Genomic DNA, 12888 nt, shown 5'->3' with positions numbered 1-12888 from the left:
GCGACTGGAAACAGTGAGCCCGAACAACTAGTGGGCCACAAACCAATATAAATAGCCATTAATTTTATCAGAGGCAGCAGCAGTCCAGCAGCTCCTACAAGGACGAGTTGGCCACATTGAACGACAGAGCGATATGGGACAACATGCAGCCATTACGAGTTCGGGCCTCCACCATCACACTATCTGTTAGCCCTCATCTTCGGGTGTGGTACTTCTCTAACAGTGGACTGCCTTCTCATCCAACCCAGCAACGGCCAGACTTCTGCTCTGGAGGAGACCAGAATAAGACTGGGGCAATACAGCCACCCACCCTTCCGTGCTGGTGTGGGCATCTGTCAACCACGTGCTATCACTCACAGAGGCGAGATCCATCACCAGGGGTTGGGATTCCTGCACGCAGTCTTCAGTGCCACTGACTCTGTCCACAAGGGACTGTGTCTCGTATATTGAGTTGCACGCGACTACGTAAGCTTCTGGAGTCAGCATTCCCAGGGACCAAAGTCATGGCTTGGTAGCTATCAGCTCCCCACCTGTGTGCACCGTCCTCACCAAGTCGTGTGTGGGGCACGGCCACCTCCTCCACCAAGACAGTATGAGTGCTAATGTTAATAAAATGTTTTGAATTTTGATGTTGTTTCTTTAATAAGTTATTATCGGCTTGCTCCCTCGTCTTGTGACACCACCATGACTCAACTCCTCACTGATGTGATCTTGCACCCCCACTCCCCCCTCCTAAACTACTTCACCTGACGTCAGAACGCTGGCGTCGACTCTAGGATCACACCGCCATGTACCAGACGTCATAGCCACAGCCTCCAGTATCATCACACATTAAGGTGAGCTAGCAAACGGTTGGTTCCACTTGTGCGTGCAGAGAAGAGAGAGTCTAGGAAGGAACTATATTGGAACTGGAAAGTTAGTCAAATCGGTCAGACTGACTAACGTGTAGCAGTTTCGTGGGAACTGCAGAATACACTATTTGCATCCAGCGAAATGTTCTCGGTGCACTCCTCTGTTTAGGGCATATTGCATGTGAGGGTTTGGCACCAACAAACGAAAAAATATTTGGCATCAGTTATTAATTTAAATGGCCGAAGTTATCGATCTGCCACGCCATAGAGTGTGTATTACAGCTGTCTCTGATTTAGCCGAGGTCAGAGGTACGAAATAATCTCTAATCACATACAGTTCTTTGCAGGGAACGGTAATTATCATCACTTGACATGAACATGACTATTAAAGTTGCAAGGGGGCATTGTGGGAGTTGTGTGGAAGCAGTGCAGTAGCCGAACTGTTAGGCTGTTTTGCTAATGAATTCTTAAAATAGTTATTCGCAGCGCGATTCGTTACAATACAGGGTTATTACAAATGATTGAAGCGATTTCACAGCTCTACAATAACTTTATTATTTGAGATATTTTCACAATGCTTTGCACACACATACAAAAACTCAAAAAGTTTTTTTAGGAATTCACAAATGTTCGATATGTGCCCCTTTAGTGATTCGGCAGACATCAAGCCGATAATCAAGTTCCTCCCACACTCGGCGCAGAATGTCCCCATCAATGAGTTCGAAAGCATCGTTGTTGCGAGCTCGCAGTTCTGGCACGTTTCTTGGTAGAGGAGGTTTAAACACTGAATCTTTCACATAACCCCACAGAAAGAAAGCGCATGGGGTTAAGTCGGGCGAGCGTGGAGGCCATGACATGAATTGCTGATCATGATCTCCACCACGACCGATCCATCGGTTTTCCAATCTCCTGTTTAAGAAATGCCGAACATCATGATGGAAGTGCGGTGGAGCACCATCCTGTTAAAAGATGAAGTCGGCGCTGTCGGTCTCCCGTTGTGGCATGAGCCAATTTTCCAGCATGTCCAGATACACGTGTCCTGTAACGTTTTTTTCGCAGAAGAAAAAGGGGCCGTAAACTTTAAACCGTGAGATTGCACAAAACAAGTTAACTTTTGGTGAATTGCGAATTTGCTGCACGAATGCGTGACGATTCTCTACCGCCCAGATTCGCACATTGTGTCTGTTCACTTCACCATTAAGAAAAAATGTTGCTTCATCACTGAAAAGAAGTTTCGCACTGAACGCATCCTCTTCCATGAGCTGTTGCAACCGCGCCGAAAATTCAAAGCGTTTGACTTTGTCATCGGGTGTCAGGGCTTGTAGCAATTGTAAACGGTAAGGCTTCTGCTTTAGCCTTTTCCGTAAGATTTTCCAAACCGTCGGCTGTGGTACGTTTAGCTCCCTGCTTGCTTTATTCGTCGACTTCCGCGGGCTACGCGTGAAACTTGCTCACACGCGTTCAACCGTTTCTTCGCTCACTGCAGGCCGACCCGTTGATTTCCCCTTACAGAGGCATCCAGAAGCTTTAAACTGCGCATACCATCGCCGAATGGAGTTAGCAGTTGGTGGATCTTTGTTGAACTTCGTCCTGAAGTGTCGTTGCACTGTTATGACTGACTGATGTGAGTGCATTTCAAGCACGACATACGCTTTCTCGGCTCCTGTCGCCATTTTGTCTCACTGCGCTCTCGAGCGCGCTGGCGGCAGAAACCTGAAGTGCGGCTTCAGCCGAGCAAAACTGTATGAGTTTTTCTACGTATCTGTAGTGTGTCGTGACCATCTGTCAATGAATGGAGCTACAGTGAATTTATGAAATCGCTTCAATCATTTGTAATAGCCCTGTACAACTTTCAGTGTGAACGCGATCGCTAACATATGACATCACGTGGAAAATGGTTCAAATGGCTCTGAGCACTATAGGACTTAATTTCTGAGGTTATCAGTCCCCTAGAACTTAGAACTACTTAAACCTAACTAACCTAAGGACATCACACACATCATGCCCGAGGCAGGATTCGAACCTACGACCGTAGCAGTCGCGCGGTTCAAGATTGTAGCGCCTAGAACCGCTCGGCCACCCCAGCCGGCTAGCACGTGGAATGTGGCTTTGCTGTGTCGAATTAAAAATGTTCATAATTCTCGGTCATCCGTATTAAATATATTGAGTTCGTGATCTCTTAACAATCATTTTTACCAATCTATACCGTTATCATCCGCTTTCCTAAATAATCAGCACCTGCAGTCAGTTAATTATTAAATTCGTGGGGAAAGGTGAGCGAGAAATCGTCATAATATAAAAACACAGTTGTGCTATATATAGCTACCATAACAGGATATCGGATCCTGCAGCTATCCTCGAATTCAGATGCGATGGCCAGCTTCGGTGTATGAAGAGCTAAGTTGGGATGTTCACCGGTGCCTCGATTTTTCAAGCAACTTTAGATAGGAAAAGGGATATAAACAGTGAACAACTAAATTAATAATAATTTGCATGTGTATTATAGACAGAAATAACAGTGGCTAGTCAAACTGAGAATAGTAATGTAATTAACACAGAAGAGAGTGCTGATCAAGACGAAGTTGCCATTTATCTCATTAATGAATCGGAAACAGGTAACAGAAATCAAGTACAAGTGTAGTAGCGGAAAATGGTAATCATTTTCGATGTAGATGCTGAATCAAGTGAGTCACAATAGAACACAATCGGAGTGGTGCTGTAGGAAGGGATAATGCATTAACGCAGATCTTATAAAAATAATTCAGATTTTAAAAAGAATTGTGATGATCAGGAGTAACATTTAGAGAAAAAGCTCGACGATCAGGAGCAAAATTTAAATAAAAAACTTGAAGAGAATGACATAAAGCTAAACGATTCTATGTAGGATTTAAATGCTGAGAATGAAAATTGAGAGAGGATCTGAACAAAAAATTTGATGAATATACTCAAAAATTGAAAGATATGTTTGATCAAAAGATAGTGGACATCCGTAACGAGCTGCTGGGCAAGTTTACGGAAGTCAGAAGAGAACGTAGCGAGTCTTTTGAAGGGGTAACAATCTGAGTTAATGTCCTAAGTCACGACACATTGGCAGTAGATAGGAGTAGAAGTAATTAAAATACAGTCAAGCAAACTCACGTAAGGAAATTGTGAAACAAGCCCTTTTAGATTGTGCACTAACTAATAATGGAGTTTTTCGGACCAAAGATGAGTGCGAGGAAAATGAAAGTGGTATCGGTGCAAGAACGATGTTCTGACTGAAATCAAGAGTGCAGGACTTGGAAGAATCTCTGAAAGCCGGTCGCTGTGGCCGAGCGGTTCTAGGCGCTTCAGCCTGGAACTGCGCGACCGCTACGGTCGCAGGTTCGAATCCTGCCTCGGGCATGGATGTGTTTGATGGCCTTAGGTTAGTTTGGTTTCAGTAGGTCTAAGCTCTAGGTGACTGATGACCTCAGATCTTAAGTCCCATAGTGCTCAGAGCCATTTGAACCATTTGAATCTCTGAAAAATGTAACGATAGATGACACGCAAATCGATACAAATATAATCCGATGAGAAATAGAAACGCTAATGCGAGAGAATCGCAGTAAGTGTTGTTGTCCAAATATCATTGTCGACAAAGTGCTCGGTCAAGGACAGTTTAAGGATTTTGGTGACGCGGTATAAAGTAATGCACAAATTTGAAATGAGTCAGGGAAGATCAATTTTTGTGTGCGATACATGAGTGCAGGTGCGAGAAAATGGGGAAATTGTTTGCCAGATCAGTACACGACTTATGCAGATTTTGAAAATGAGTTTCTCCGCAAGTGTTGAATGCGAGTAAAACAGCGAAGTATTAAAGGAAAATTATTTGCAATGCGCAGTTACGATCGTAAGGAAGGAGGCATGCATAATTTGCTTCAGAAACGCTGGGAGCGGAATAGCTATTTAGACGACCCCATTAATGATGAAGATTTGATTATAATGTTAATAAAGCATTTACCGTGGATAATGAGAAAGCAATTTGCGTCATGCACGTTCGAGGATTCTGACGAGCTGTTGCGGGTTGTTGATCGTTTACAAGAGACCGTTAATGAAGAAGCGCTTGGTCAGTCGGAACAGAATATGGCACGTCACACCGTGAATGTCATCGATGCGATGCACCGCAGCAAGGTAATTTTGGACGCCCATCGTGGACTCAGCAAAGCGACAATCGGTAATGACACAACGACACGAAAAAAGATGAACACTCGCGAAATTGTGCGCATAATGACGATGGGCTTCCAAGTGAAGACAGGAGGGATAATGATTTTGATAGACGGAACCAGCAGGAAACACACGATCGAAGTTTTCTAGAGCGTTCATCGCTCCGAAATAATGAGCGATCGCCGGTAAGCTACTATTACACTCCTGGAAATGGAAAAAAGAACACATTGACACCGGTGTGTCAGACCCACCATACTTGCTCCGGACACTGCGAGAGGGCTGTACAAACAATGATCACACGCACGGCACAGCGGACACACCAGGAACCGCGGTGTTGGCCGTCGAATGGCGCTAGCTGCGCAGCATTTGTGCACCGCCGCCGTCAGTGTCAGCCAGTTTGCCGTGGCATACGGAGCTCCATCGCAGTCTTTAACACTGGCAGCATGCCGCGACAGCGTGGACGTGAACCGTATGTGCAGTTGACGGACTTTGAGCGAGGGCGTATAGTGGGCATGCGGGAGGCCGGGTGGACGTACCGCCGAATTGCTCAACACGTGGGGCGTGAGATCTCCACAGTACATCGATGTTGTCGCCAGTGGTCGGCGGAAGGTGCACGTGCCCGTCGACCTGGGACCGGACCGCAGCGACGCACGGATGCACGCCAAGACCGTAGGATCCTACGCAGTGCCGTAGGGGACCGCACCGCCACTTCCCAGCAAATTAGGGACACTGTTGCTCCTGGGGTATCGGCGAGGACCATTCGCAACCGTCTCCATGAAGCTGGGCTACGGTCCCGCACACCGTTAGGCCGTCTTCCGATCACGCCCCAACATCGTGCAGCCCGCCTCCAGTGGTGTCGCGACAGGCGTGAATGGAGGGACGAATGGAGACGTGTCGTCTTCAGCGATGAGAGTCGCTTCTGCCTTGGTGCCAATGATGGTCGTATGCGTGTTTGGCGCAGTGCAGGTGAGCGCCACAATCAGGACTGCATACGACCGAGGCACACAGGGCCAACACCCGGCATCATGGTGTGGGGAGCGATCTCCTACACTGGCCGTACACCACTGGTGATCGTCGAGGGGACACTGAATAGTGCACGGTACATCCAAACCGTCATCGAACCCATCGTTCTACCATTCCTAGACCGGCAAGGGAACTTGCTGTTCCAACAGGACAATGCACGTCCGCATGTATCCCGAGCCACCCAACGTGCTCTAGAAGGTGTAAGTCAACTACCCTGGCCAGCAAGATCTCCGGATCTGTCCCCCATTGAGCATGTTTGGGACTGGATGAAGCGTCGTTTCACGCGGTCTGCACGTCCAGCACGAACGCTGGTCCAACTGAGGCGCCAGGTGGAAATGGCATGGCAAGCCGTTCCACAGGACTACATCCAGCATCTCTACGATCGTCTCCATGGGAGAATAGCAGCCTGCATTGCTGCGAAAGGTGGATATACACTGTACTAGTGCCGACATTGTGCATGCTCTGTTGCCTGTGTCTATGTGCCTGTGGTTCTGTCAGTGTGATCATGAGATGTATCTGACCCCAGGAATGTGTCAATAAAGTTCCCCTTCCTGGGACAATGAATTCACGGTGTTCTTATTTCAATTTCCAGGAGTGTAGTTTCCTTAGTTTCCGAAGAGACCCGCTGCGGAACAGGCGATTTGTTTAATGGGTCGGAAGTGAGAACACAAATGATTAAATACTATAATGAATACATTAAGCCTGAACTACTGGAAGAAGGCGTGCAAACTGTTGTTGATGTTTTAAGTCCATTGATTAAAGCTAGTGTAAATAGTCGGAAAATCACAGCATTTCAAGATTCAGGAAGTGAAACCACAACCATCTCCAAGAAGTTATATGAGCAGCTCTGAGAACTGGTACTAGTGCGCATATAGTTACTGCAACTGGACACAGAAATCGTGCTGTTATTGGACAGGCACTTATTAGGTGCAAGATTCTGGACAGATATTTTGACATGGCGGTGCCAATTATTGATTTTTTTGTGGTGGACTGGATTTTTGGCAATGACTGGCTAACTGAAAGAAGGTTTAGGACTAATTTTGGAAAGAGATCTTTAGTTATTTTTGATAAGAATGAAGAATTGGGAAATAATTTCGTAGTTTTTGCAGGAGAAAAAGGAGAAGCGCCTGCTGGGCTCGAATTTAGAATTATCCAAAAGAAAAAATGGCTCTGAGCACTATGGGACTTAACATCTATGGTCATCAGTCCCCTAGAACTTAGAACTACTTAAACGTAACTAACCTAAGGACAGCACACAACACCCAGTCATCACGAGGCAATCCAAAAGAAGATAGATGATAACATCCAAGTGCCAACATATATGAAAATAATCCATCCGCAGGTAGAGAGGAAGAAAATCAGGAAGCCATGTTGAATATTCAGGAAAACATAGAAAACTCGAGTTATTTGCCCCCATGCCTTAGGGAAGAAATGCAAGAAGTTTTACGTGTGCATGCAGAGGTCTTTTCAGGTACACCTGGACTAATGGAGGGATGTAAATGTCAAATTAAAGTGCGATCACACAGAGCTCCCAAAATTAAAATGTTCTTCAGAAACTCTGGCGCACATCATGGGGATCCTCTGCATCAACACTCCTTAGTTCAGCTCTGGGATCGGTTTTCCTGTTGCGGAATATTGCTTAGATGACTAGTGTTCACGCAAGACTTGTTACCACAAAGCTCATCCAAACCATTCGTCGTACAGCTCGTATAATCAGTCCTACAACTACTTTCTGTCTACCCCTACTTAGCCACGTACCATATCCACCCCTGCAGAGGAAACGTGTACTTGTACTGGAGTATAAAAAACTACAGAAAAATTCTCACTTTCCTGTTCACACATATATTTCAGCCATTCGTGAAGGAAAGTGTCGTTCTCGTCACACAATCCTGGAAACCGCCTGGATGTTAGTTGACAAAGGCTTTAATACTAATGACTACTGGAGACACACCTGGCAGATTAATGCTACGACGGAACAACTTTAGATGCCGTGTATACTAACCAAGCCACCTGGCTCTGAACTGCCGCACAAAATCAGATCAGCTCATCTCCATCTATACCATATCTACATACATACTCCGCAATCCACTTTACGGTGCCTGGAGGAGGGTACCCTGCACCACTACTATCATTTGCTTTCCTACTCCAATCCGAAACAGAGAAAGGAAATTACGACTGTCTATATGCCTCCGTACAAGCCATAATTTCTCGTATCTTATCTTCGTGGTCTTTATGTGAAATGTATGTTGGCAGTAGTAGAATCGTTTACAGTCAGCTTCAAATACTGGTTCTCTAAATTTTCTCAGTAGAGTTCCTCACAAAAAACGTTCCCCTCCCTTCAGGAATACCCATTTGTGTTCCCGAAGCATTTACTTGCATACACTTGCATGAAAATACTTGCATATTGTTCGAACCAACCGGTAACAAATCTAGCAGCTCGCCTCTGAATTGCTTCGATGTCTTCCTTTAATCCGACTTGGTGGGAATCCCAAACATGGGAACAGTACTGAAGAGTAGGTCACACTAGCGCCTTATATGCAGTCTCGTTTACAGATGAACCACACATTCCTCAAATTCTCCCAATAAACCAAAGTTGACCATTCGCCTTTCCCACCACACTCTCCAAATGCTCGTTCCATTTCATATCGCGCTGCAACGTTGCGCCAAGATGTTTAAACGATGCGACTGTGTCACTACTAATGCTGTATCCGAACATTAAGGATTCGTTGTTCCTACTCATACGCATTAACTTACATTGTTCTACATTTAGAGCTTGCTATCATTCATCACACTAAGTAGAAATTTTGTCTGAGTCATATTGTATCCTCCTACAATCACTCATCGTTAGCAAAAAAACGGCAGGTTGCTGCCCACCTTTTCCGCCAGATCATTTATATATATAGAAAATAATAGCGGTCCTATCACTCTTCCCTAGGGCACTCCTGACAATAGCTTTGTCTCTAATGAACACTCGCCGTCGCGGACAACGTACTGGGTTCTATTTCTTAGGAAGTCTCCGAGTCACTCACATATCCGGTAACCTTAGCTTCGTTAACAGTCTTAAAATGAATAACAACCAACACTGGACGGTATGCCAATTCTCTGCACAAGTGGAAGAAAATAAATGCTCCAAGTTGTGACTATGGCTCAGAAAAGCAGACTGTTTACCATATAGTTCAAGAATGTCCTGTGGGAGCCTTCCCTAGCGATGCGACAGAGTTGCTGGTGATGACGGAGGGGGTCAATAGATTACATTAGTGGCCTGGATACTAGTTTGTAATTTGAGATAATTGAGGGGCTGAGAATACAAGTGGTACAGCTGACATTTATAAGAAAATTATATAAGCACACATTTGTAAAGCTAAAGTGTGGCTCTCTCCACAGTAAACGAACTACAAGCGATTTCTTGCATAGTTCAGCACTCTGTGATGATAAAGTTTAGGCTCCAAGTCAGTGCCTGGACTGCATTTAGATCAGTAGTAGAAGTAAAATGACGGACGAAAGGAGAACTGCTGCTATCTTCAATGTACTATCAGATACGCATTTTTTGAGAGTAGTGCAAATGCCTAAGGTGCATGCTATTAAAACTAATTATAGTAATATTTAATGCATGTTTAAAAAGGACCTGCTTTGAAATAGTGGATGTACATCTTGGAGCAAAACAATAAATCACAAGTTCGTTGAATGTGGCCATACGTACGTGGAATATGATAATACAAAGAAACACTTGAAGTATGTATTTGTTCCCTAAGACATGGTGGAAGCCTGAAGAAAGTCAGCCTAAAGGTTTCCGTAATGGAAATGAAAACAGAAAACTTTCTTTCATTTAAAGCCACGGATGCCATGGCAAAGAATAAAGTTGCTAAATACACTCAAGGAAATAAAATACAATAGAGAAATGTTAGTAGGACCAGTATTAGCAACGAAATCTTCTAACTATTCCGTTCAGGTATTCGCTGTAAATGTGATCTTGAGTTTACTGAAGCGGATTTTAGGGGGCACAACATTGGTCACCTATTAATACCTCTTCTGCAGGCTTTGCATCAAGATGAGTACGATATAAAATTTGATAAGTGGAAAAATCTTCAGGAAATAAGGCACTACAACCATCCAATTTATCATGAGTTCTGTAACAATATATTCCATTCCCAGACAGCAGTTGCCATTTTTTGTAAGAAGAGCCAGTGAAGAAATTAAGTGGTCAAAGAAGGACACAAGCAAAGCTGAGAAATGCACAACGCAGTGGTACAGCATAAGAGTGTTGCCTCAGGAAGAACATTGGATGGAAACTATTCTGATTCTCTACTGAGGCACTGACTGTGAGAGAACTGTAGAAGGTGACACTGAATTGTCTATAGTACGTGTTGAAACCACATCACTATATTTTTGTTTTGGTATTTTTATGTTGTTTGCCATTTACTTATCGTTTTCCAGTTTATTATATTATTTTTGCATTAATTACACACGTATTATTTTTATACAACGAACATGTTCTATGAGGATCATATGTGTTGTACCTAAAAAATCTTCAGAATAAAGTACAGCAAAAAAAATGTTTTTGCACTTCTACCTGTTTTACTATAAAAAGTAAGATGCAAGGAGTGTAAGTATTTTAATACGGTATAAAAAATAATGCAGAAGTGCTACAGTCTCTATCCATACCTAAAAATATACATGGACTAAGTGACCATTTGAAAAAAATCTGATGTTTCGATAGGAACTCACACAATTTATAAATATTTGGCCGTTGGGATGAGTACTGGTCGGTCCGACCGGTTAGCCTACTACTGATAAGTTTATGATAAATAGCGCAAAACGGTATCTCCTTTGCTGGGATGACAACGACTTTATTCGTTCGAAGGTAACATAAAACAGATCGTCTTTTCGACGCAGTGTTCGCTGTACGCAAAGACAAACTCGAGAGAGAACGAATACGGCTCTTGTTCACTCGTTACTAAGGGCTAAGCACAATCACAGAACTCAATACAGAGTAAACACGAACATGTAAATTGTTATGAACTAAGAGTAAACGACAAGCAGTTTACAGATAAAACACAGAGCTCCTGGCGGCCGGCGCGAAACTAATTTGACAGAGCGAAATCGAACACTAGCGGCGCGATAAACGCTTGAAACACTCGTGCATTACATTATACCGAAGCACTGGCCGCGGTCGTTACAAATAGCCATTTACTTTGGCAGTCATTTACAAAGTTTGCTTCGACAAGCACTTGTATTCTCGGCCCCCTCAGTTGTAAATATTAGTATTTATAATGTAGCCATAAGCTAAATGATACCTGAAACAAATAAACTAGCTTGTTGGCCGACGGGAAAGTTGACGCACCTGGTCCGGGCGGGTCCATATCTGCACACATGAAGAAGAGCGCCTGGCGGCCGCCCTGGGCGACCAGGCTGTGCAGCAGCTCCGTGTGTCGGTTCGCGTCGAGCACCCCCTCCTCCACCAGGTTGGGGTCGATGTTCATGTGCAGCGCCGCCTGCTCCATGATGAAGCGGTGCGTCGCCGTCAGGCCCATCCCGCGGTCCGACCGCGCCTCGCGAGCCTTCGCCTGCACCAAACGTCTGTACTCACTAACTTCACTTTCATAAACCATCAAATGCGGTACCTTCAAACGTAACCACAGACAGAAACCTTGGCGTCAAGAGGCAAAGTACAACGTGCGACGTATCGCGCGCTTGCCATTCTCTGGTAAGCCTTGGGTACCTGTAAGAATGGTGCTGCGTCGGTTAGTTGCTGGAAGAAATGCATTGTTTGTTACAAAAACAGTTATTAACCACTAACTTGATCATATTTTTCTTGAACACATTTTGTCGTTTCTTGCTATTGCCGGTTTCGACCGTTTCGTTCATTGGATTTACAGGACGAATTATTAATCGGCTGTTGAATGCTTTGAATGGCTAGATGCCAGTGAATGTGTCCTTTTTTTTTTTACCCCATTCATGAGTTACAAGTGGCTTGCTATTTGGACTTACACGTAGGACAACCTTATTTTTCATCAACGTCACATGTTCTGCATGCACTGACAGCAAGCAAAAATGCTACAAAGTAACGATGTGTCATCATACACTGATCAGCCAGAAGATTATGACTGCCAACATACTATCGACATAAACTAGTCCAGGCAATAGTAGCGTCACTTGACAAGGAATGACTAGTCAGATACACGCAGGTTGCATGTAGTATCAGTGAGTGTGTTGTCCATGTGTAGAATGGGGATGCTGCGCGATTTAGCTGATTCTGACCGCAGGCAGATTGTAATGGCTCAGAGGCTCGGCACGAGAATTTCGAAAACTGCACGGGTGTTCGAGGAGTGTTGTGGTGAGCGTCTTCCAAAAGTGGCGAAACCAAAGCGAATCACATCCAGATGTCATGGGGTTGGGCAGCCATCCCTCATTATTGATGTCGGATGTTGTAGGCTGTACAGGCTGGTAAAACAGGACAGGCGGAGAACTATGGCAGAACTAACATGCTGGGCAGAGTGCAGGAGTATCTGAACACACAGTGCACCGACCATTCCTAACGATGGATCCCCGCAGCAGACGACCCAAGCAAGTACCAATGTTAACACCACAACGTCGACAATTAAGACTGAAATGGGTACGTGACCATTGGCACTAAATGTTGGTGCCGTGGCAGAGCGTTACATGGTCTGCTGAATCCGGATACCTTCTTCATCATGCCAATTGGAGGGCCGGAATCCGTCGTCATCCAGGGGAAGACCTCCTTGACACCGGTACTGTTATATTTTGAGCAACATCCAAGTGGGCATCCATGGGCCTAGTGGGGGGGGGGGGGGGGGGGGGGGAGAGGAGA

The 12888-nt window shown here is 44.8% G+C and overlaps 1 protein-coding gene across 1 annotated transcript in view; it reads right to left on the bottom strand.

The window, feature by feature from the left end:
- The window catches only part of LOC124594242 (dynein axonemal heavy chain 8-like), a 619801-nt gene that overhangs the window by 598693 nt on the left and 8220 nt on the right, over positions 1-12888 (bottom strand). Inside the window, exon 2 of the mRNA XM_047132606.1 lies at positions 11401-11623. Coding sequence (XP_046988562.1) covers positions 11401-11623 — 223 coding nt within the window. The remainder of the gene's footprint in view (positions 1-11400; positions 11624-12888) is intronic.

This window comes from Schistocerca americana, chromosome 2 (assembly GCF_021461395.2).
Source record: "Schistocerca americana isolate TAMUIC-IGC-003095 chromosome 2, iqSchAmer2.1, whole genome shotgun sequence".
Lineage (NCBI taxonomy): Eukaryota > Metazoa > Arthropoda > Insecta > Orthoptera > Acrididae > Schistocerca > Schistocerca americana.
This window is presented reverse-complemented; position numbering and strand designations above follow the sequence as displayed.